A 23,048-nucleotide genomic window follows, 5' to 3' on the forward strand; every position below is an offset into this window, starting at 1 on the left:
CAACTCTGCAGTTTCTCTCAGCTCTATGAGGCATTTAAGCATCTTTTAGCTCATTGTTTTGGTTTTTCAACCCACAGCGTCAGTCTGCTCCTCTCAGTGAAAAAGCTCTGATAAACTCACTGTACACTACCTGCCCAGCACCAAACAGCAGACATACACAGTTAGCAACCATAGCTTACATTCAAATGTTTGACTTGTGTTTCTACAATAGACATATAGATACAAAATGTATGACAATAATGTGAGATAATGTCTGAGATTTTGCCATACTATTTTATTTTAGGTATCCCCCCATTTAAATGCAAGTGAGCAGAGCTGTTATACGAAAGGTATATGGAGTGTGTTTTTAGAGCACTTTACGACATGTCTCTCATTCACCCATTCAGTGGCAGCAAGCCACCATGCAAGGCACTGTCCTGACCATCAGGAGCCATTCTAGGGCTCATTGTCTTGCTCAAATACACTTGTGGACAGAAGAAGCCAAAGATCCAACCACCATCCCTGTGATTAGTGGGTGACCTGCTCTACCTGACCGTAAAAATGACTCTAATACTTTATTGTATTCATGATATATATTGATACGGCAATATAATAATATATGATAGAGGATGTCAGTCATGCAGTATTGCCCACTCCTACACAACACCTTAGGTGTGAAGTCTAAATGTGGCAATACTATATTTAAAAATGTGTCACCACAGTTGGTCTTCATTTTACATCTCAGGACAACTATATATAACCAATCAGCATCCACTAAGGCTGAGGTTGAAGCCAATGCAAAAGTACCTTAAAGTTTCACCGATGGCCACTAGATGTTCCAACTGACTCCTATTGAAAAACCCTCAACTTCTCCCTATTAATACTTTTTTTCAAAGAGTTATTACAATCTCAATCTCTAAATTCAGACCCTCTAATAAGTATGCTGGTGGTCCTTTTGGAAGTTATTGCTCTGTTAATAAGAATTGAAGACTTATAGTGCCTTTGATGTCTGCTGTGTGGGTGTTGATTGACAGCCATATTTGACAGTTGGCTCACCTGCTGCTCTCCCCGGCTCCAGGACTTGCACTGAGTCAGACTATTGTTGCAATATTTCACTAAGTTTAATGTTACTTGATTATGATACCTGCCCTGTTAGCACAGTTTAGGTAAAGTAGTTAACGTTAGCCCAAGTGTGCAGCGCTTGGTGTTCCCAGTAAGCTAGCATTAGCTTGGGTCTGAGGTAGCGGGCCATGTTTCCAGAGTGTGAAAGGCAACACCCTGGCTCCAATGAAACCAACGGGCAATGTCACACTTCACTATGTCCATCTTTATATACAGGCTGTGTATACAAGTAGTAAAATTGCTAGTGAAATCAATTATACTAAATTTTAACTTTTAAAATTGAACCTTTGGTGTAAAGCAGGTGATGTTGCAGGGAATATTGCTGTTGTCTCATTGAACGCCATCATCATATTTTGATTAAGTATTATTTACTGACACATAAAAACACAGTTTGAAACAGGAAACGGAAAATGAATTACTTTCCACTTGAACACTAATGACCATAAACTGGGTTCTGGGTTCAGCTTCCTGTCACTTTATATATTTGGAACAACTGTCTCATTAACCAGCTTTCTGAAGTAGCATTCAGGTGCTTGAATGTAAGGTGGTCCTACCTGTGTGTAATCTGTCCTCGGTGCAGGCTGCAGTCAAATCTTCTCTGCTCCCCTCTGACTGTTCTCTTATTCGTTCTCCTTCCTGCTACACAAACAGGAAGTATTGTGTCACGATAGCTTCTCTAACAGCAACCACAGAGAGGTGCAATAATGTACCCTTCTTCCGCTCAAACACTCATCCATGCCACTGCTGCTGCATTCACATTGCTTAATTCAGTCAGCAAAAGGCCCTCGACCTAACAGGCAACAAGCACAGGGCGTACATGTTCACACTGACATGCACACACACACACAAAGCATGCATGATGCATAATAAGCATTGTTACAAACATAGAAAAGCACAAGCATACACTACATGGCAAAAAGTATGTGGACACCTGAACATCACACTCATGTGACAGCTGAACATGTGATTCCGACACCTTGGGCATTCATCTGCAGCTGTAACAGCCTGCACTCTTCTGCTTTCAGGCTTTCTGCCAGATGTTGGAGTGGCTGCAGAGATTTGCTCCCATTCAGCCACTATAACCTTAGAGCAGTTTCATGTTGAAACAGGAAACTGCAGAATACAGAGTTGCGAACTCACTGTTGTCTAAAATCTAACTGCATGCTGTTGCATTAATATTTACCTTCATTGGAAGTAACAGCCCAGACAAAAAGTACACAAGAGTATGTGTCTGCATTCTTGTGGCCATATAGTAAACATACAACTCTCAAACACACAGACATGCACAATTAAATCAATATTGTGTTGCTTTTTTTTTTTTTTTAAAGCAGTACCTCTTTCTATTAAAACATCCTTTATGAAGCGTATGTGAGTTGAAACTAATGGCTTTATTTAACTAACTCAATCAGTAATGAGCCATTATTATGAACAATTTTTGGTTTGGCCTCTGGAAAAGGGCTGCTCTTACAATAACCCATTAAGTATACAGGTGTAAATGTTTCTAAATTGCCTTATAACTGACCTAAAGCAGCATTAAAAGATTAACCATTACAACTTTTAAACCCTCTATAAAGGGGTCTTATTAAAAAGTGGTACCAAAAATACCAATAGAAAAGTCAAACACTGTACTGTAAAGTTACTGTGCTTGAAACAATCACCTCATTCTCTCTAAGTTGTATCATAAAAAGCAGAAGGCAGCCAGCATGCTTTCACTAGCGACACACTGAAAGCCACATCACTTCACATACATTCCTTAAGAGTAACCTCAGGATCTTTCGCAATGCCTTGTATATACTGCTGAAGAACTGCAGGCAGTGGAAGGAAAGGAGCTTGTTAAGTGTTGTTCTTTTTCAGAAGAAGCATGAGTAGCACACTTAGAGAAACATAGTTAGTACAAGCATGATTGGCACTTTCAGACAGGACAGTGAGCAGGTAGTAGTCCCCGCCTCCTGCTCTTCTGATGTGTAACAGAGGAGGAACTTAAAGTGGAAGTGAAAAACGCAGACTGAGATGCAGATTCAGTTGACAGGCTTCTTTGGTTTCAGCACTACTCTCTACATCCTCATACAGGAACTGAACTGACACACTGTTTGATGACCATATTAGCCTCATCTGAGCAGCATTTCTCAGAGGAAGTCAATACTTTGAATATGAGAAACTACAGAACATCAAATCAGTTGCAGTAGTGATGGAAGGATGATTGTGATTTAGTTTTAACTGATTTTACTTCCATATTTTGGCACAGAAGTCCAAAATATGGGGTTTTAGGTCAGGTTCATTTTGTTGCATAAAGATTTGGGCCGGGGTCAGGTTCAGGTTTGATTATTTTCAATATGTAATTTATTACAAAATTCCTCTTTTTCTCTGACTGTGCTAGTTGTCTGAGTCCTTCCATCTAGAGCTGCAACAATTACTCGATTAAGTGATTAGTTGCCAACTATTTCATTAATCACCAACTATTTTGATAATGGATTCATCATTTTGAGTTATTTTTTAAGAAAGAAATGTCTAAATTCTCTGGTTTCAGCTTCTCAAATGTGAATATTTTCTGGTTTCTTAAGTCCACTGTGACAGTAAACTGAATATCTTTGGGTGAACAAGACATTTGAGGACGTCATCTCAGGCTTTGGGAAACAGTGATCAACATTTTTCACCATTTTCTGACATTTTATGGACCAAATAGCCAATCGATTAATCGAGATATAAATTGACAGATTAACTGATAATGAAAATAATCGTTAGTTGCAGCCCTACTTGCATCTTTCATGTCATGTGTTGCCGAGAGCAAAAGAGACAGTGTGCAGCTGTGTTGCTGTAGCCTGGCAAAGTAACAGTCGGTCATCTATGAAAGCAGTGTTTTGCTGCCCTCTTTGGAGGAAAATTTCAAACCTGTTTCACATCTGACCACATGTGGCACCACTGATGGGTGTAATTGTATGTATTCAGAAATGTGCTCTGTTGCACCTGTAACCACATCCAATAGTGATGTCATGGGTCCTGGAGTACACCTGTACATCACTACAGCACAGTGAGAAGTTAAACCACTGGAGGTCAGCGAAAACACCACTTTCAAGGGGTGTTAAGTTTTCTCATTGAAGACTTACTGAATAGGTTACAGCCCAAGATAACAAACGGAATGAATATTTTTGCATCCAACATTTTATTGTTAGTGTATTGGTATGCTACTATTTTGATGAGAAATAGTGTGTAATGTAAACATAACTATTTGTATACAGAAAAAACACCACAGATCTGTGCTTCATGAAGTTATGGGTAAAAGAACACTTGAAAAGGGAACCAAAGCTCTCTTCTGTTGTGTAAGATATGATAGTGAATCATTATGATGACGGTGGCTGTATTGCAACCTGAGGAGTAGTCAAAGAATTTTTTTTTTTTTTTTTAATTTGTGCACTAAACAATACCTCAGTGCTTTAGCTTTATTTCATCAAGAGCAATTAAAAAATAAAAGCAAATGTGCAAAAAGTTCACCATGTCAAAAAAGTGAATGTTTTTTATGGCTTCTTTAACAATAAACATTCCCTCTGTAGTGGTAGTTGCTGAGCAGCTGAATACCTGGCAGCTGGAGTGTGATGAAGGTTCCAGTCCATCGTCTCTGACTGGGGATCCTCTGCTGGAGCTGCTGGAGTCTCCGTTATAACCTTCCTCACTGGTCACATCCTGAGGCCAGCAGTACCGACGTGGAGCAGCACGTAGCCTGGAGGTGGACTACACACACACACACACACACACACACACACACACACACAGCTCTGTCAGAGGTATCAACAGTGTTGACTAAAACTGTATTTAATGTTTGATGAAGGATTATATGACTGCAGTTCATAGAGAATGTGGCAAAAACAAAAAAAACATCCAAAAAAGTAAAACATTTAAATTCTGTGTCATTGAGGTTTCTCTCTCAGCATTCCTGATCTAAACAACTTACAGACTGACTTGTCAGTTGCTTTTGAAGACTTGTGACTTGACTTGGACCTCAAAAAAGCTCTGCTTATGGTTTAGTTTCAGACTTTTACAGCTTTATGCTGAATCATATTTTAACTCTGGAATGCGTTGAAATGATTGCATGTGTACATTAAGCTGTGTTAACTTGGAAACATACAACAGCATATATACAATATATTCACGTTTACTGGCACATGTCCCATGAGTCAGGGGGGACTGGTGGTAATTTATTGTCTTTATGAACGTCAGATGTCCAATAGATGTTATATAGTTGATGTTGCCATTAAACTTTGCATGAACTTGGGTAAAACACATGAAACATGTCTGTCATATGAATATACAGCGGAACATTGTACTTTATTTAGCTGCTTTATGAACACAGTGAGCCTATTCACATATTTGAGGATGTGCTGAAAGCAGAGAATCATCTACCACTGAGATACAGTCATACAGTATGTTAGAACATGTTACACCAAGCTTTTTATGTGGAGAAGAAAACACAATCTTGGCAGCATTGTGTTTCCCAGAGATCATATTACTGATGCAAATGAGTTGGACAAGAACATGGTTTTGTAACAGGGTTGGATGATTAGTCTTCTTGTACTCTTGACTGCTCTGACCACAGCAGCTTTACCGAAGCACACTACAGAACACTTGAGTCATTTCTGTCTCACTAATGCTTGTTGCTGTTGAACGTTATGTTCTTAGCAGCTTTCTCTTTAGACACAGGAAGAGAATGACTTTCCTGGGATAAAAGCTTTAAATGCTTTAAGTAGGACCCAATATGTGTGAGATGCTTAACACATATAGGACCAGATCACAGCCCTTAGCATCGTAAGGATGAAGTTGAACTGAATGTCTGCAGCATGAAGAAACACACATGAAGGAGTCTGCTGGAAAAGGTTCCAAGCAAACAACTCTGCAGCAGTTTGTTTGTGGTGTGAAAGCAAAGCAACAAGACTGTGAGAATAGATATTGATTTTTAGCATTATTATTTATGTCATATGAGGTCCAGCTGCTATCTGGACTAATAATTTCTTTGTGATGTCAGAGAAGATAAATAAACACATTCATTTGATTTCCCACATGGGTTCAGGTAGTGCTGATGATGCAGGATGGCATCAACAAAACTATCCAGTGGATGAGTTACCTGTCAGTTCATATGATTGTCCTTCTGTTAGTTAGTTAGTAATAAGTCAATGTGAACATGAAACAGAAACAATGGATCATTGGAGGATGAGGTACCTTGTTGCTCCTGTAGGCCAGATCCAGGGCCTGCTGACTGGACAGGTTGGCAGCAGCAGAGTTGTATGGAACATTATAGTCTTCATCAGGATACACAGGCACCGACAGTCTGTTGTCAGACCATGTCTCTGTCATAGCCTACAGAGGACGGGCAAGATCAGATCAGACACAAACTAATACTTTTTTTCCCAATTTAGAAACTCATTCATCAACATTTTGACACACTGCAGAAAAAAACAAATAGATAATAATGTACAAAAACATACATGATCATCCTCTGCTGGTTTTACTTACCTTGGGTGTGTCCAGGCTGTGGACGCGGGATGATGGGTTATGGTGTGTGTTGTGGAGGTTGTGGATGGTGAGGCAGCGGTTGTGGTGGTGGCTGTTGGTGTTGTCACTGCAGGAGCGGGTCATGGTCTTCTGAGCTCGTTGAACCGTCAGCTGACTGAAACTCCGCTCTAGACAACGCTCGCATCTCTGCCGGCTGTGAGAGCATGAGTCCAGTCGACGCAGCCCTGCAGCACATTAATAATAATTACAGAAATATAATAAAGCCATAGCATCAAATATAATTAAAAAAAAAGCTAGAGAAGCTTCCCTGAAGAAAATGTGTGTTGCTGTAAGCATGGATGCTGATTGGGGTGATTTTTGAATGACTTTATAATCATATGAAAATTAATTGATCCTGATTTATTAGCTCAGTTATAGATGATAATGGGAGTAAAAGGGGCTTTAAAACACTTCTGCATCAGGTATAGAACTCATAAACTGTAGTACTATATTAAGCATTTTGAAATCAGGAGTTTTTACAGTATACAATGTCAGAGCTATAAATTCTGTGGCAGCACATTGCTCCCATCATGATCATTTTAATAACATGAAAAGTTTCTCACTTTGACACTTTATCTTGTTCTGATGTGTCAAATGATGTATCATTGTCGTATTTTTCATATTATTTTGACAGTTTTGGTTGAACTATTCCTTGCACTAGGCTAACTTTCTTCACTTTGGCTGATAAGTTGTTGTAATAATGTCATCCATAACATATGCATTGGCATATTATAATTCACTGTTGTTTCATACTCTGTATATTTCATTTATATTTATTTCAGAACCACACATACACCCACCTTTCCTTGTACACCTTCAAATGTGGTGAAAATAAAGGAGCAGTTCAAATGGAAATTAGCAAGTCTGTGATTTAACCCCTCAACTAAGAAACAATGACTGTGCCAGTTCTAATCAGACGCCCCTCCGCATCAGCATATATAGTACTTTGAGCTATTTTTCAATATTAATTATCAACAGGAAGAGATGAATGTTTGGATCACCATAAATATCTACCTTCAATGACAAGCTGATATGGATCATGTGGATCATGCATTGTAATGCTTGTTATATGCAATGTTTGGAACTACTGTATTCTGATGTGGTGGGGATGTCAGTGTAACTGACAAACAGAATATCCAGGAGAGCTGGGAGGCTGGCTGGAATGACAACGGACAGGACTTTGTATATTATGACAGACTGAGTATTTACTTTTTTGTTTTTGTGTATAATTTGTCTGTGCAGTAGACAAGTTTAATCAAAATTTTAAAAAAAGGAATGACAGTGCTCTTAAATTCAGTGCACATCCTCACTGTCATCAGCACTGAGCACAGCTTCCCTCTGTCTGTCTATCAGCAGTGATGACCTGATTACCCTTCCTGACCACATGCTGCACCTCTCTGAAGCTGAATAGACTTTTTATGTTTCAATGAATGTAGCAGACTTAACAGTGTGCCCAGTGCCAAGTATCTCAACCCCCCTGGACCACAGACCGAGCACATGCTTTGATTGATTTTTAAATCTGTCGATTTTGTGAAATAACTTGCAAGATTATAGAGATAGAGTTTTATGTTGTTAAAGTTTTTTTAACCAAATAATCTGGAATAAAGTAATAATAAGAAAAATTGTTATCTTGGTGACATGTAAAGAACCTTATCAAAACAAGAAACTCAATATTTTTTTTTGGTGGCACATGCAAGCTCTGTGGGGAAAGTGCTGGAAGTTCCAGAACATCCATGGCCCTGAACAAGAATGAATATATGAGGAAAAAATGAATATTTTACCATCAATACTCCACTGGCTCTTGTCCTTTCTCAGTTTGCTGTTTTCCACAGCTTGAGCTATTGCATCGTTCAGCTGATGCTCTGATACCTGTGACATACAGAGTGAAGAAGATGGGAATATGAACATTGCAGTGCATTCATTAGCTATTGTTGTATACTGTAACTCAGGAGAATGAAAACCAAATGATGCTTAGGGCAACTCACAAATATTTCAAAGATATTAAAAACACATCAATGAGTCACACTATTGCACTGTGTGTCATAATCCTTCATTACCATGAACACACACACTGCAGTTTATTTTGACTCAATCCCACACCCACCATCCTGCTGCCAGAAATACGCACTAGAGCAACAAATGTGGATTCATCTGCTACAGAAAATAGTCCTTTAAAAAAGCACTATTTCCTCCTCTTTGAGTAACATTTGCTAAAAACTACATTGACCATTACTGACCAATTGCTGAGCCTTTTTTAAAGGTCATACTCTACTATGACCATTTATTTGTGAGCTGTTTTTGAAGATGTGTATCTTCATAAGGAACCAATGGGCTTGGAGCTGAGAGCCACGGGGGGACAGGGTAGGGAAGTCAGAAAATATTGAGAGATGGACGAACACATTGTTAGATTTGGTCTTTTCATTGGATTTGTTGATAAGAGAACTATAGAATAATGGACAACTTTATCTTTGAACAGGCAAGGTTTGTGTCATGGAACATAACTGCCTACAGTGATAGAAAAAAACCCAGAATGTTTTTTTTTAAAAATATACCCGAGTAGCAGCATATGTGAACAGAATAAGTCAGGGCCTAAAATGAACCATGTGGTACTTCACAGATGATGGGTGCAGAGGACAGAGTAAGTGTTTTAGTTGAGAGGCAAACCAGCAACCAATCACATGCTAGATACAGTGTAAGAAACTGGAAATCAAAGACAGCAGATAGCAAATAAAGGTCTTCCTTTCTACTGAGGACTTCTTCTTAGACAGAGGACTGCCAATCAGCTGGTCACATTTACTAACAGTTCACATTCTAAACTTTTACACAAATTGCAATTAAGTTGGTTTTCTAAGGCTGATACTAGTATTATTTGACACAAAATATTAAAAATATGCCTTCATATATACTCATGAATACATTAAAATAAAAGTAATTTGGCATTTCATGTAGAGAGAAAACATTAAAAACTGAACTGAAACTGAACAAGATTTTGAATGTGAACTTAAAATTTTAAACGAAAAACAAATCATCTGTGAGATTTTACAGATTTTTTGGTTGCTAGTCCAAGTCTAAAGACTACAAGTTTGAAAAGTAAAAGAATCTGGGGGTGTGGAGTTAGAAAGAAGTGAGGTTAGTAAGCCTCTGTAGCCCACTCCTCATCTCTGCTGGAGGCTAGCAGCTCCAGGATACATTAGCTGCTAACTAGCATCACACACCTGAATCTCCGATCAAACTGTTAGTGGTTGAGTAGCATTGTGGGCAATGTAGGCATTAGATTTTTACAAGGAAGAAGAATGTGTTGAATCGGAAAGGAGGATATCTCTGTTTGTGCTGCGTCAATTTTGATCACTTTTTAAAATTGAAGCTTATCTAGCAAAGTTTCAGGAGCAGGACCACACCTCAACCACACCCCTTCCAGTAATCCCATAAATATCAACCTAACCCTCTCCTCCTCTTTCACTCTCATATTCTGTCATCCTGTAACTTTTCATCTAATGTCACCATCAGGTCAAAATTTCAATTTATATAATTACTTCGGTTAATGACCAAATACCTGCAAAACTAATGACATTCCCATCAGCTACAGCTGTACTTAAGCATTAGTGCTTGTTGCTAATTTGCAGCTCAAAGCACCACTGTGAATAAGTACAGCCCTACAGAGCTGCTAGCATGGCTGTAGACTCTTAGTTTTGCTTAAAACCTAATTTAGCCTGAACAGGTCACTACTACAACCATAAACCTCCAATTATGGCCACTGAGCTGCTCCGCTCATGTTACATAGCTTGCCAGAGGGCAATTAATGTCCAGTTAACATTGTGGGTATATGTGATGTACTATTGTGTGTGGCTTTGTATTTTGTATTTTGTATAATGTGTTCTGTGTGTTTTTTTCTTTGTACTGTTTGTTGTTGTGTTGTTGTATGTTTTGATTGTGGAGGACTGCAGATATAAATTAGCTTTGCGCTAACTCTGGTGCAGTGCATCTTTAATGTTAAAAACTGTACACTGTCCCGATAAATAAATACAATACAATACCAGTCATCACAAGCAATTACTGCCTGTTGCTGACATCATCATTCACTTTTCCTCTCAGCTTCACAAGTGGGTCTGCAACCTATCCAAGCATGCACTGGGAAGATGTCCTGGAAACTTTTTGAGGGGAAAAGGTCACCACTGTCAAAGAGCTAAGATATACAAAGACTAAGACACCCATACTCATGTTTACACACAGGCAAGTTAAGAGTCTACAAGCTGTTGGAGTTTGGACAAAAGCCAGGACGCCAAGTTGGAAACCAAAGAGAGTCCATGCTAACAGCACAGAAGCCCACATTTGAACTCATGAGGCAACATTACAGCTGAGAGAGTAGTGGTTTTGCTTTGTAAGCCCATAAATCTGCCTGTAAATGTGAGCATAGTATTAGTGATGGTTAAATTAAATGAAGTGGAGGTGTGGCATACTTTGGGGTCAGGGTGTCGACTGATGATGACCTGGACTGGACCTGGTGTGCACTGGCTCAGGACTGTATAGACATCATTCAGCGCCATGTTGTAAACCACAGTGTCGTTGATCTCCATGATCTCATCCCCACACCTAAAGGTAGGGAGGGAGAGTTCAGGTAAAAGGGTTGGAAAGAGAGAAAAAACAACATTTAGAGGAGAAACATGTGTACATGCACAGTGCATATAAATGTGTATGCACATATTCATGTGTATATACACTGTCAGCCAAAGATCTGGTTATATGACTTTTAAATGGTCTCCAATAAAATCGGTGCTTCCTTAAAACTCTGTCAACTGTGTAAAATGGTTATCATATACAAGAGTACTTATTTTCTTTATTCAATCCATAGTTCAACTCAGATAATTCAAATAAAATCAGTGAGTTGGTAATGTCACTCAGGTAGATGAGTGTGCTCTTGTCCACATCATATCAATATGTACCTAACAGTACCCGTTTTTTACTAACTGACCTGTGTTTGACCTCTTGGTTCCATTTAGAACATCTTGGCATGTATCCAGCCCTTACCTGAGTCTACCATCCATGTGTGCTACAGATCCAGGGGAGAGGGTATGGATGTAGATCCCAGGGCATCCATCACCAGAAGGAACACAACACAGTCCAATGCCCAGACCAACACCAGCCTCTGAAAAATTACACATGCATATGAAGTTTTATTATGATGATCAAAATGATTTCTCTTCAAAATAGATTTAGCATTTGCACCACAGTGAACCACAACAGAGAGAAAGAAACTGTGTTTTAGAAACTAACTTTTCATTATTGATTGAGCAATCAATCATGTAGTCTATAAATATAAAAGATAATGACAAATGACCAACAAGTGACCAAAGTTATGTCTTAAAAGGGAACTCGAGTGATTTAATACATAAATGTCAGTTTACTTATTGAATCAGAATCAGAATCACATTTTTTGCCACATAGGTTTGCACATACACAGAATTTGACTTGGTGTTGTGGTGGCAAAAACCCGTGGGGCCTGAAGTTTAGGCAGCACTCCAACAACCCACTACAACAAAGCCAAGGGCAAAGAGAGTCGAGACCTAGTCCAGAAGAAAGTGAGACCCGGGGTTAAGGAGCTGCGTGCAAGCCAGATGGTGGGGATGCAGCAAAAGGGTGCATTGACAAGATGGGAACAGGTGATGGACCACAAGATCTCATGGTCCAAGTTGAGGAGGGCCGAACACTTCTGCATCAAATTTCTCATCCAGTCTGTGTATGATGTTCTGCCCAGCCCATCTAACCTCTTTTGTTGGGGCAAGGTCAAAGCACCAAAATGTCACTTGTGCCAAGGAAGAGGAACACTGGAACACATTCTCAGCAGCTGTCCTAAAGCACTAAGAGACGATTGCTATTGTTGGTGCCACGACCAAGTGCTGAAGGTAATCACTGAGTCCATCTGCAGTGCCATCGTGCAGAGCAGGAGAACTCCCTAACTATCATGGTGCTTAGCAGTCAAAATATACACAAAATTAAGTAATCCTAAATAATATAAAAAAGAAAGAAATTTACAATGAAAAACATGTGAGGTATATGTAAACTGAGGTAATGATGATGATGAATAATAATAATAGTAATACAAGTTGTGTTAATGTAATGTGACATGTTAGGTGAAAAATCACAGATCACAGATCTGATGAAGACTGATGTATCATGGCTCAGAAACTATAAATTTATAGAACACAGAGTCTGTGTTATTGTTGTTTGAAAGAGGTGGGTGTTTTGTAACCAAAAGATGCTATTGGTTGCATTATAGGAAGGCCGTATTCAGACCAAATCAGGCGGTGCGGCGAAAATGCCAGTCCTCCCATTCATTTGAATGGGGGTAATGCAGCTTGGCCACGGCTGTTTTGGCCGCTGCGGTGCCGCACTGGACTGCAGCCGGAAAATTGAGCCAGAGTCAACTTTTGGAGAAACACAACCTGACGTCACTGCGGCTGAAGGCTGTGGTGGCCAATCACACCCAGAGATCAGACTGATCAGAGCTGTAAAGTCTGCCATGAGGGAGCATAAAGACATTACTAGGAGGAGGAGAGGACATTTCTCTTCATATGATAACGTTAAAAGTAAAGTTAGACTTTGCTGTCAGCTTCTTGACTCATTTTAAAAAAGATGAGGGAGAAAGAGAGAGAGAAAGAGCACTGGTGAGACAGAGAGAAAGAGAGAGAGCAGCTGTGGTCGAGCGAGTTAGAGAGTAGATGAAGAGAGGGAGCGCTGGTAGCGAGAAAGCCAGTGAATCTGATCAATAAAACGTTATTTTCTGATTGTTCCACAGAGCTTACATTCTAGAACGCAAATAAACACACCCACAACCCCCCCACACCTCTGCTCGACCCTGCGGCTGAATGCTGCACCGCCTGATTTGGTCTGAATACGGCCTAAGATTCAGCTTCTTTGGAGCTTGACTCACTCTAGGAATTAAATGTCGATACCTTGGCCTCTGCTGCTTCCATTCTGACAATTTTTTAATCTCTCTTGTGAATCCCCAAATATGCTGGAATAACCTTTTAAAAAGTTTATTTTGTCAACAGTTAAAAAAAACAACTAAATGACATCATAATATTCCATTAATAATCATATGAAACTAAGAAAAGCAAGCAACTCCTCCCATTCGAGAAACTCTAACCACTAACTTTTGGTATCTTTGATAAAATAGCAAAAACATCAATATCATCATCAATAACTATAATGTGTATAATGTCACCCATGGCTGACCTTTCTGCAGAATGATTTCCATCATAATGCGATCCCTGGGTTTAGCAGGCTGACCCGGGATGCTCAGTGAGTTGCTGCAAGTGTTGTTCAGGTAGTTGTAGTCTCCCATGTCAGCACTGACCCTGGCCATGCCTGTAGTGGAGCTGAGGGAGCGCGACCTGCACAGCTGAGCTACCTGGGCCTGGCCACACAGGGCCCCCACACGCAGGCTGGTCCTCACCACCAGAGTCAATAGGCCCTTTTTGATTTGCTGCAAGACATTTCAAAAGACAAAAAAAAGGGTTGACCCTTTGCTGAAGATGTAATCGGGACAGGATTAACATGTAGGGGCCCCAAGCAAATAATATGAGCGGTGGGCCCTTACTGACTGCTCTGTTGCTGTTGTTGGAACAGCAACAGAGCTAACCACAAATGAAAAATAAAGAGTATAAAACTTGTTTAGGGCCTTTTTTATGAGTGGGTATGTGTTTGTTTGTCTCATGCATGAGCACAATGACACACATGCACGCTCACATGTACACAGATCAGGTGATACATAGTCCTGCCAGTGGTTTCACACTATTCCACTGATCTACAGGTGGCTGTAGTTTGTTTCCAACAAAGGAAGAAAAAAAGAATACTGTAAGCTAGTCTACACATGGATTTAGACAAAGCAGGATTCAAACTTTTCAGAAAAATCACCTTTCCAAATGTTTTAACAGGAAGGAAATGGATTTGACACATTTGTTAGACCTCACGGATACACATAATAAACAGAACTTGAGTTTTTTTGCAAGGAAACTCTACAGGACACCTTTAACTAAACATTCCACTGCTTTCACTTATTACATGTAAACTGACATTTAAACAGCTTTCTTCTTCTACTACTCAACTGACAGTTCAACTGTTTTCATCTCATACTCTTTAAATGAACTGTTTTCAGCAGTTTCTCATCAACTGAAACTTCTCTCATTGCAGTGGTTAACCTTCAACAGATGTATCAACTGCTTTCATCACTTACATTTTACCTGCCAACACAACTCTTTCAACTGATATGTCAAAACCTTTCAGTGTTTCAACTGTTACTCCCATACAATATCTTACCAGTAAATGAACATTTCAACTTGTTTACGTTGCTTTAAAAGCTCTTATGACTCAACATGCTTGAAATGCAAAATGTCTGCGGAGAGCACATGTACATTTTCTAATATTTTTACCACACTGTGGACAAAATATTAGAAACATCTTTCTAATAAGGCAGTTCAGCCTCTCAATGATCAGAGAAATACATCAGTTATCTCCAACACTCAACAAAAACTGAATATAATCTGTTTCAGGCAGTTGTTCTTATTTTTCTGGTATTTCATTGAACATTTTATACATATTGTTGTAAAAAAAGAATCTCGGGTGGCCCTTTTGTCTATCTAATGAACAGAGACCCTTTATTATTTAAAATGAGATACATTTGAGTACTAAATTGATATTTTTCAGTTATTCAGTTTTCAGTTCTAAAGTTAATTGACTCATAGCTGGTACCTCCTACAGTCAAAATAGACAGATTGACCCTTTTGCTTGGGACCTGTGACACTTAAAAAAAGCTTTTAGGAAGTGTGTATTATTGCTACTTCACCAGATTACAAGGTGCTCAAATAATAAAGAACCAAATGTGAGAAAACAACTTGGTTAAACTAAATGACTCACTAGAATTGTCTTCTATCTATTCAACAAGCATGTGTAGGACAGTGCCTTCATCAGGGTGCTTTACAGAATGTGTCCGAATACCAAAATACCATTGATACCATCAAAAACAAGGACAGAATTTAATGCCTGACTGAATAAGTAAAACTACTGAAAGCCCCTTTCCAGTTCATATCTGTTGTTCAGTATCATCATGCGGTTGCCTTACTTTGAACTTGTGCAAGGCTTCATCATGACTCAGACCATGCAGTGACTCTCCGTTCAGCTCCAGTATCTCATCACCTACAGACACAGAGACACACATAGGGTATGAGATCACATCATTAAAAACCTAAAAGGGATAGTTTCAGATTTTTTCAAATCTGTCTGACTGACTGCATTCTAATAGTCATGTGTAGGTCTGTGGTCATTACTGTTCTTTTAACTATTTCCTTTGCAGATTTGATAGTTGGAGTATTTTTGCAGTGTGTGTCTTTTAGAACTGGAAATAGGTAACCAATCAGTAACACATGGTCTTATTCACAGTGGCAGAGATTAGATTACTTTAACACTCATAAAGTGTGTGTGTGTGTGTGTGTGTGTGTGTGTGTGTGTATGTGTGTGTGTGTGTGTGTGCATGTGTGTTTCCCTCACCCTCCTGCAGCCTTCCATCAGCAGCTGCTGCCCCTCCAGGGAAAATGGTCTTGACATATATCCCCATTGGTCCGTACATGCTGTCCCTCCCACCCACTATACTGAAGCCCAGACCCTGGAACAGCAGCACAATCATCACTCATCATCCAATGCTAGTATCGTTAGTTAAACTGTCATCAAACAACGGTGACAATTAATGTTATCACATATATTGTCGCAATCATAATTGTAATCATGATCATAATCAAAGGAACAGTTTAACATTTTGGTGTGTTATTCACAGTATATAGACAAGAGAAGTTAACCAAAACTTGGTTTAAGATTAATTTGTCAAAGTAGAGTTTTATACATTATAAGCACCTACTAAATGCAACATAAAGCATGACAATAAAAACAGAGGTACTGTACACACCATATATAGTATAAATAATAACAACAATGTGTATTGTTGAATCACAAGTGACCCAGTTGACAATTAAGTTGCAATAAATAAATACAAAATTGCTCTTGAGCAATGGAATCAGGTGGTTTGGTGTACACAGTATTAACAGGATGAAGATACTTAAAGTGTGTGTAAAGTGACCTCTCTTAGTGCAGAGACAGTAGTTTTTCAACAGTTACTGTAAATATTGACTTATAGTCCAGTTGTTATTATGGTCTGTGATAAAACTGCGACTGTCAGGTTTTAGAGGAACAAAAGACCTGCTACAACCTTAGCTCACGAGAGACAATTCAAATTGATGGTGGTGTGTGCTTCCTACCTTGCCATGGCCCTTCATCAACACAATATTACAGATTATGAAGGCTTGTACATTGCTGCAGGAGTGAACTAGCTGGGCAGAGCTGAGAGAGCGTGACGGGCGGTGCACAGGCTGGAGAGGAGCAGCAAGCAACACACACACACACACACACACACACACACACACACACACACACGAATATTCAATGGATTGACATAACATCTTGTACGGAAAGTCAGATACTTCGGTGATCCCCTGACCTTTTCCCCTAGCACCTAGATGTTTTGGTTTTGCCTAAAATATCTTTGCAACTGAATGGATTACTATAACATTTGGTCTGGACATTCATGCCACCTTCAGGGTTAATGAATGTCTGTACCAAAAACTTTGTGTGATCTCTTTACTTTTCATCTAGCACCATCATCAGGTCAAAATGTGCCCAATAATTTGGTTTATGACCAAATAACATGCAAAACTAAATGATATTCCCATCAGCCTCAGCTGTACTTTGTGTTTAGTTCTAAAGTTAGCATGCTAAACTAAGATGGTGAACATGGTAAATATTATACCTGCTAAACATCAGTATCTTGGCATTGTCCCTGTGAGTATGTTAGCTAGCTGATGCTAGCATTTAGCTCAAAGCACCATGATGCCAGCGTACAACCTCACAGAACCACTGGCATGGCTATAGACTCTTGATGATACCTTACCTAGCTACTATTTAATTGTAAAGGACATAATGATTTTGAGTTTACAGACTGAAGTTGATTGAAGCTTTTATTTGTGTGTTAATTAAAGTAATACTGTCCACCTGGTGAATAGAAGTCCAATATTCACTCTCTTTTAGCTCTGTTTTTGAATGAAAATGAAGCCAGATGAAACCATATAGGACAATAAGACCTGGATGACCTGCAATTTTATGCTACTAAACTCAGACAAAACTGAAGGTATTGTGCTTGGCCCTAAACACCTTAGAAACACATTATCTAATAATATAGCTAATCTAGATGGCATTACCCTGGCCTCCAGCGCCATTGTAAGGAATCTGGAGTTATCTTTGATCAGGATATATCCTTTAACTCCCACATAAAACAAGTTTCAAGGACTGCCTTTTTTCACCTACATGATATTGCAAAAATCAGGCACATCCTTTTGCAGAAAAACTAGTCCACACATTTGTTAGTTCTAGGCTGGATTATTGCAACTCATCATTATCAGGCTGCCCTAACAAGTCTCTAAAGACTCTCCAGCTGGTCCAGAACGCAGCTGCAAAAACTAGAAAAAGAGATCATATTTCTCCCATCTTAGCTTCACTGCATTGGCTTCCAGTAAAATCCAGAATTGAATTTAAAATCCTTCTCCTCACCTACAAAGCTCTTAATGGTCTGGTATCATCATATCTTGAAGAGCTCATAGTACCCTATTGTCCCACTAGAACACTGTGCTCCCAGAATGCAGGCTTACTGGTGGTTCCTATAGTCACCTAAAGTAGAATGGGAGGCAGAGTCATTAGCTATCAGGCTCCTCTCCTGTGGAACCATCTTCCAGGTTCGGTCCAGGGTGCAGACACCCTCTCTACATTTAAGAGTAGGCTTAAAACTTTCCTTAAATAAAGCTTATAGTTAGGGCCGACCAAGCTCGCTGTAGACCAGCCCTTAGTTATGCTGCTACAGGTCTAGACTGCCGGCTCCTCTCTCCTCTTCTCCATCTGTATGTATTCATTTACCATTAATGCATGTTGCTAACTTGACTTCTTCCCTGGAGTTCTTTGTGCTTTCTCATCCGCAGGAAACCCCATGACCTGTGCTGACGTGGGGACGTCATTCCCCTGTCCTTCTCCAGCTGTTGTTGCTATTTGTTGTTGCTAGTCATGTATCTATTGTTGTTGTTGTTGCTGTTGTTGTTCTGCTTCTCTGTGTCCCCTACCCCCCACCCTCTTCTCTCTCTCTCAACCCAACCGGTCAAAGCAGATGTCCGCCCACCTAGATCTGGGTTCTTCTTGAGGTTTCTTCCTGTTAAAGGGGACTTTTTCCTTACCGCTGTAAGTGCTATGTGGAGAATTGTTTGGTCTCTCTCTCTGTAAATTAAAGAGTATGGTCTAGACCTGCTCTATGTGAAGTGCGCTGAGATGACTTTTATTATGATTTGGCGCTATATAAATAAAATTTAATTTAATTTAATTTAATTTAATTTAATTTAATGCTACACTATGTTCACCAGCTAGTCTACAGCTAAGTGTGTTTGCTGTTTGGTACTGAAAAGGTAGTGTACTGTGGGGTTTTAGAGCTTTTTCTCTGAACAAAGCTGCCTGTTGTTATTGAAAACGATGCTATGAGAGCGATGAGAGTGAACCAAAACAATAAAGTTGCAACCGGACAGTTAAATAATGAGCTGAAACTCACTATAAAGCTCCGTAAAGCCGAGGGGAGCTTGCTGATAATTCTCTGTAGGTTCATCACTACGAGCCATGACCAACACATTAGGCCTACACACTGTCATCTATACATTGTTATAATGAAAAATATCGATTATCACCGTCTGTCTGCTGTCTGTCTTCTTTTTAAGAGGAAAGCAAGTTAAATGCTATTTTCCAACTTTGTGTATTTCAAAATTATATTAATAAATATGCATAGATTACCAGGTGTGATCTTCAGTGTATTCTATTTATAATGTCAGATGGATCAAATACCTGCGTAGTGGTGTGAGGAAACTCCAGCTGCTGGGACAGAGACTTCCTGTTTCCATATAAACTGCCATTCCCATGAGGATGACTGGCATACAGCTCTGGTGTCTTCATGATGATGCTGTCCAGATCCCCAATCCAGTAAGGATGAACACCTGGTTATAAATACAGTATCATCAGAAAATAAATGTCAGGATTTTAACTCAAAATGTTTTTGCTCTATATTGTTAAGAAGACCATCAGGGACAGTAAAACTCTCCAGTAAAACCTACACTGACTTCCCTATTTCAGTATTTAAATATGTACTGTATGTAGAATTATTACAACATAAGCTGTATCCCAAGTCCTTTCTACTTACTAATTTTGAGTAAATTCATACTGGAAAGTGAGGAAATTAAGTATACTCAGGAGTCAGTTGTGGCTCAGGAGGCAGAGCAGGTTGTCCACTAATCGGAAGATCAGCGGTTCAATACCTGGCTCCTCCAGTTTGCGTGTTGAAGTGTCCTTGGGCAAGATACTGAACCCCAAATTGCTCCTGAAGGCTGTGCCATCGGTGTGTGAGTGTCCTGATGAGCAGGCACCTTGCATGGCAGCCTCTGCCATCAGTGTATGAATGGGTGAATGCTGACATGTAGTGTAAAGCGCTTTGAGTGGTTGGAAGTCTAGAAAGGCATTATATAAATGCAGTTACACACTTAAAATGAACTTAGTTGTAAACACAAAGTACAGATTAGATGTATTTAGTTTTTCTGGTATTTGGACATGTAAACCAAAGTATTTGACAAATGGGAATGTTGACCTGACAATGGCACTAGAGGAGAAGTCAGAGGATCACAGTTACAATTACAATTCATCCTGAGGAGGACATGAATGTGTAAATTTCATGGCAATCAGTGGTGGTGTCATTTGGTGAAAATGTCAGCCTACTACTGGCTGTAGATGAAAGGTCAGAGGTTCACCAAAGTCATAAAGATTTATCCTCTGCAGACCTTTAATATCAGTATAAAATTTGTATGGCAACAAGTTGTTTCAGGTTTCAGTGTTTCTCTCTGTGGAAATAAATGCTATTGTCAAACTAGCTGTCTTTGTATCAACTAGCCTAACCCACAGTGGCATCTACAATCTGTTCAGTTCAATCTAACAGCAGTGGAATTGTAAGTGGTAGTGTTTCACACAATTAGGACCACATTTCCCAAAGGTGGTGTGGCTTCCTGGAGCAGAAAGGATATTACTCCCTGGCCTCACACCACCCTCATACCTCACTGAAGACAATAAACATATTAGAAATAATTTTCCCATCACCTTCTCTCTCTCCTTCCATTATCTGTGTTTGCTGCAGACTCTAAAAGCTTTAACTGTCTTTGCACTGATAGAACAGAACAGCTGCATCTTCCTGTTTGTGCAGATTTCTACCTAAATTTAACCCAGTGTCACACAAAGTAAAATGCAGTCTAATTACTGGTTTAGCCTTCTTGGTGGATGATTTTTACTACTGGGATAGAACTGTATGATACACACTAGTTGAATTGGAGCGTGTCCTATTGCTGGCCATCTGTCCTGGTGAGTCCTGCTCGGTTTTCTCTGTCTCCCAGCATCTCTCCTCATTCACCTCTGGAATGGGCAACTACACACACACACACACACACGCACACACACACACACACACTTGGATGAACACATGGATTCACATGACCTCAAACATTAATGTAAAAGGGAGACATAAAGATGCCTGTGTGGGTTGTTTTCCTTTCATAGAAGTATAAATATTAAAGTGGGTCAGGCTATACTTTTGGCAAAAGATGAATTTACCTTGAGATGGTTGTTGTTGGCCGTAAGTTCTTCATCTGTGTATCCAGGCAATGACAGATGATCAGATGGGGAAATGAGAGCTGGATGCTGCGGGCTTATAGCCAGACTATGTGAATGGAGAGCTTCTTCACATGAGGAAATGTTCTACAGTACACAACACACAAGCGAGGAGAAATAGAATATCTTTAAAGTTCACTGTAGCCTAACCTCATGCGTTATACATATTTCACATGGCCGTCTAAGGACTGATTCTGATGTACAGTACACAGCAATACATTGCCCTAATCATTCTAATAGATCACCCTGTTTACTGTGGTTCTAAATCCTGCTCATCAGGACAGTTATCTGCACAGGGTAGTAAGGCAGGCAAGACAAGGCAGGGCAAGTCTATTAGTAAAGCATATTTCATATACAATTCAATATGCAGTTCAAAGTGCTATACAGAGTATAGCTAGTAGAAGTGAGTCAAGGCAGTACAGTATATTATGCAATAGGATAGTAAAATCTAGTATTGTGTAGAGTATAGAAGGTAGAGTAGAATCAATGCAGGATAGTATATTACACAATAGTGTAGAGTTGTGATATGGTATACTATGGTACACTACAGTATATCAGAGTAGAGTATAGAATAAGTAATATAATATAGAGTAGTATAGTATAGTATTATACAGTAGTGTTATAAAGGCTAATATAGTATAGTAGAGAATAGTATAGTATCATGGATATACAGCATGTATATCAGATTCAAATAAACTGTTTAGCAAGGAGATTACGTAACTTTTGAAAGAGGAAATAACATCATTTATAAGCCTTACTTGGTCTGGTATGACCAGCAGGTTACTGTGTGGTGGCTAATGTTAGCAAAGTTTATATAAATGCTGTTGAATAACTGACATTACTGAGTCAGTTCTTTGTCTTTATGACTTTTCTCAACTATTGCTACTGTTACACTATGGGCTCTATTCTTCTGATCCCTATGGCGCCTTCAGATGGCTTTACAGAGAGTCACCAGGGTAAAGGAAAGGCCGTCAGTGCTAGCTGTTGTGGATGACAGATGCTGGTAAGAATCACTTGTTAATCTTAATTCAGTCTCATGGGCGTTAATGCCATAACCAGAAAAAACTGTAAGTGGAAAGTAGAAAGTGGATGAGCAAAATATAACAGTTTGTGTGATTTCAGAGAGATTGTTTATATGGGTGTGCCTTCACCAAATAAAGTGGCAAAATATTATGTAATGTAAGAGTGCTGAGCAGTGAGCGCATGACACTCTCATTCTTGGCACCAGGATCACAGTGCACTACTGGATTAACATCGCCACACCCTCTACTGCGCCTCTTCTTCAACTGTGGTGCACTAGAGGAAATAACCTCAGTACCTCAACCTTAATAGGGCTCAATGCATCACATCACGTTATCACTTTATGCAAGATTTGATTTGCTGTATTGAAATAAGGACTCCAGCTACGTAGAAGGATAAAAGAATGATATTTCATCAAATTAATACAAAACTAGGAGGAGCCATCATGAAACCAAAGAATTTAAAAGATGAAATTCTCCCTTTTGGTTTATGATTTTTTTTCCTCAAAGGAGACCACAGCACTGTATCACTCTGTGAGTGATATACAGAGCAGG

The 23,048-nt window shown here is 39.4% G+C and overlaps 1 protein-coding gene across 3 annotated transcripts in view; it reads right to left on the bottom strand.

Moving 5' to 3' along the window:
- il16 (interleukin 16) overlaps window positions 1-23,048 on the bottom strand; it is a 54,740-nt gene that overhangs the window by 9,674 nt on the left and 22,018 nt on the right. For 2 of the 3 annotated variants that reach the window (XM_067597733.1, XM_067597716.1), the window contains 14 exons: window positions 21,418-21,561; window positions 21,127-21,232; window positions 19,615-19,763; window positions 16,947-17,057; window positions 16,186-16,300; window positions 15,761-15,834; window positions 13,876-14,125; window positions 11,668-11,785; window positions 11,100-11,232; window positions 8,424-8,511; window positions 6,604-6,827; window positions 6,310-6,447; window positions 4,675-4,827; window positions 1,656-1,740 (listed from right to left, as the gene is read on the bottom strand). In XM_067597733.1, coding sequence (XP_067453834.1) covers window positions 1,656-1,740; window positions 4,675-4,827; window positions 6,310-6,447; window positions 6,604-6,827; window positions 8,424-8,511; window positions 11,100-11,232; window positions 11,668-11,785; window positions 13,876-14,125; window positions 15,761-15,834; window positions 16,186-16,300; window positions 16,947-17,057; window positions 19,615-19,763; window positions 21,127-21,232; window positions 21,418-21,561 — 1,888 coding nt within the window. The remainder of the gene's footprint in view (window positions 1-1,655; window positions 1,741-4,674; window positions 4,828-6,309; window positions 6,448-6,603; window positions 6,828-8,423; window positions 8,512-11,099; window positions 11,233-11,667; window positions 11,786-13,875; window positions 14,126-15,760; window positions 15,835-16,185; window positions 16,301-16,946; window positions 17,058-19,614; window positions 19,764-21,126; window positions 21,233-21,417; window positions 21,562-23,048) is intronic. The other variant, XM_067597725.1, reaches the window with a different exon arrangement.

The sequence above is a fragment of the Thunnus thynnus genome, chromosome 1, assembly GCF_963924715.1.
Source record: "Thunnus thynnus chromosome 1, fThuThy2.1, whole genome shotgun sequence".
NCBI lineage: Eukaryota > Metazoa > Chordata > Actinopteri > Scombriformes > Scombridae > Thunnus > Thunnus thynnus.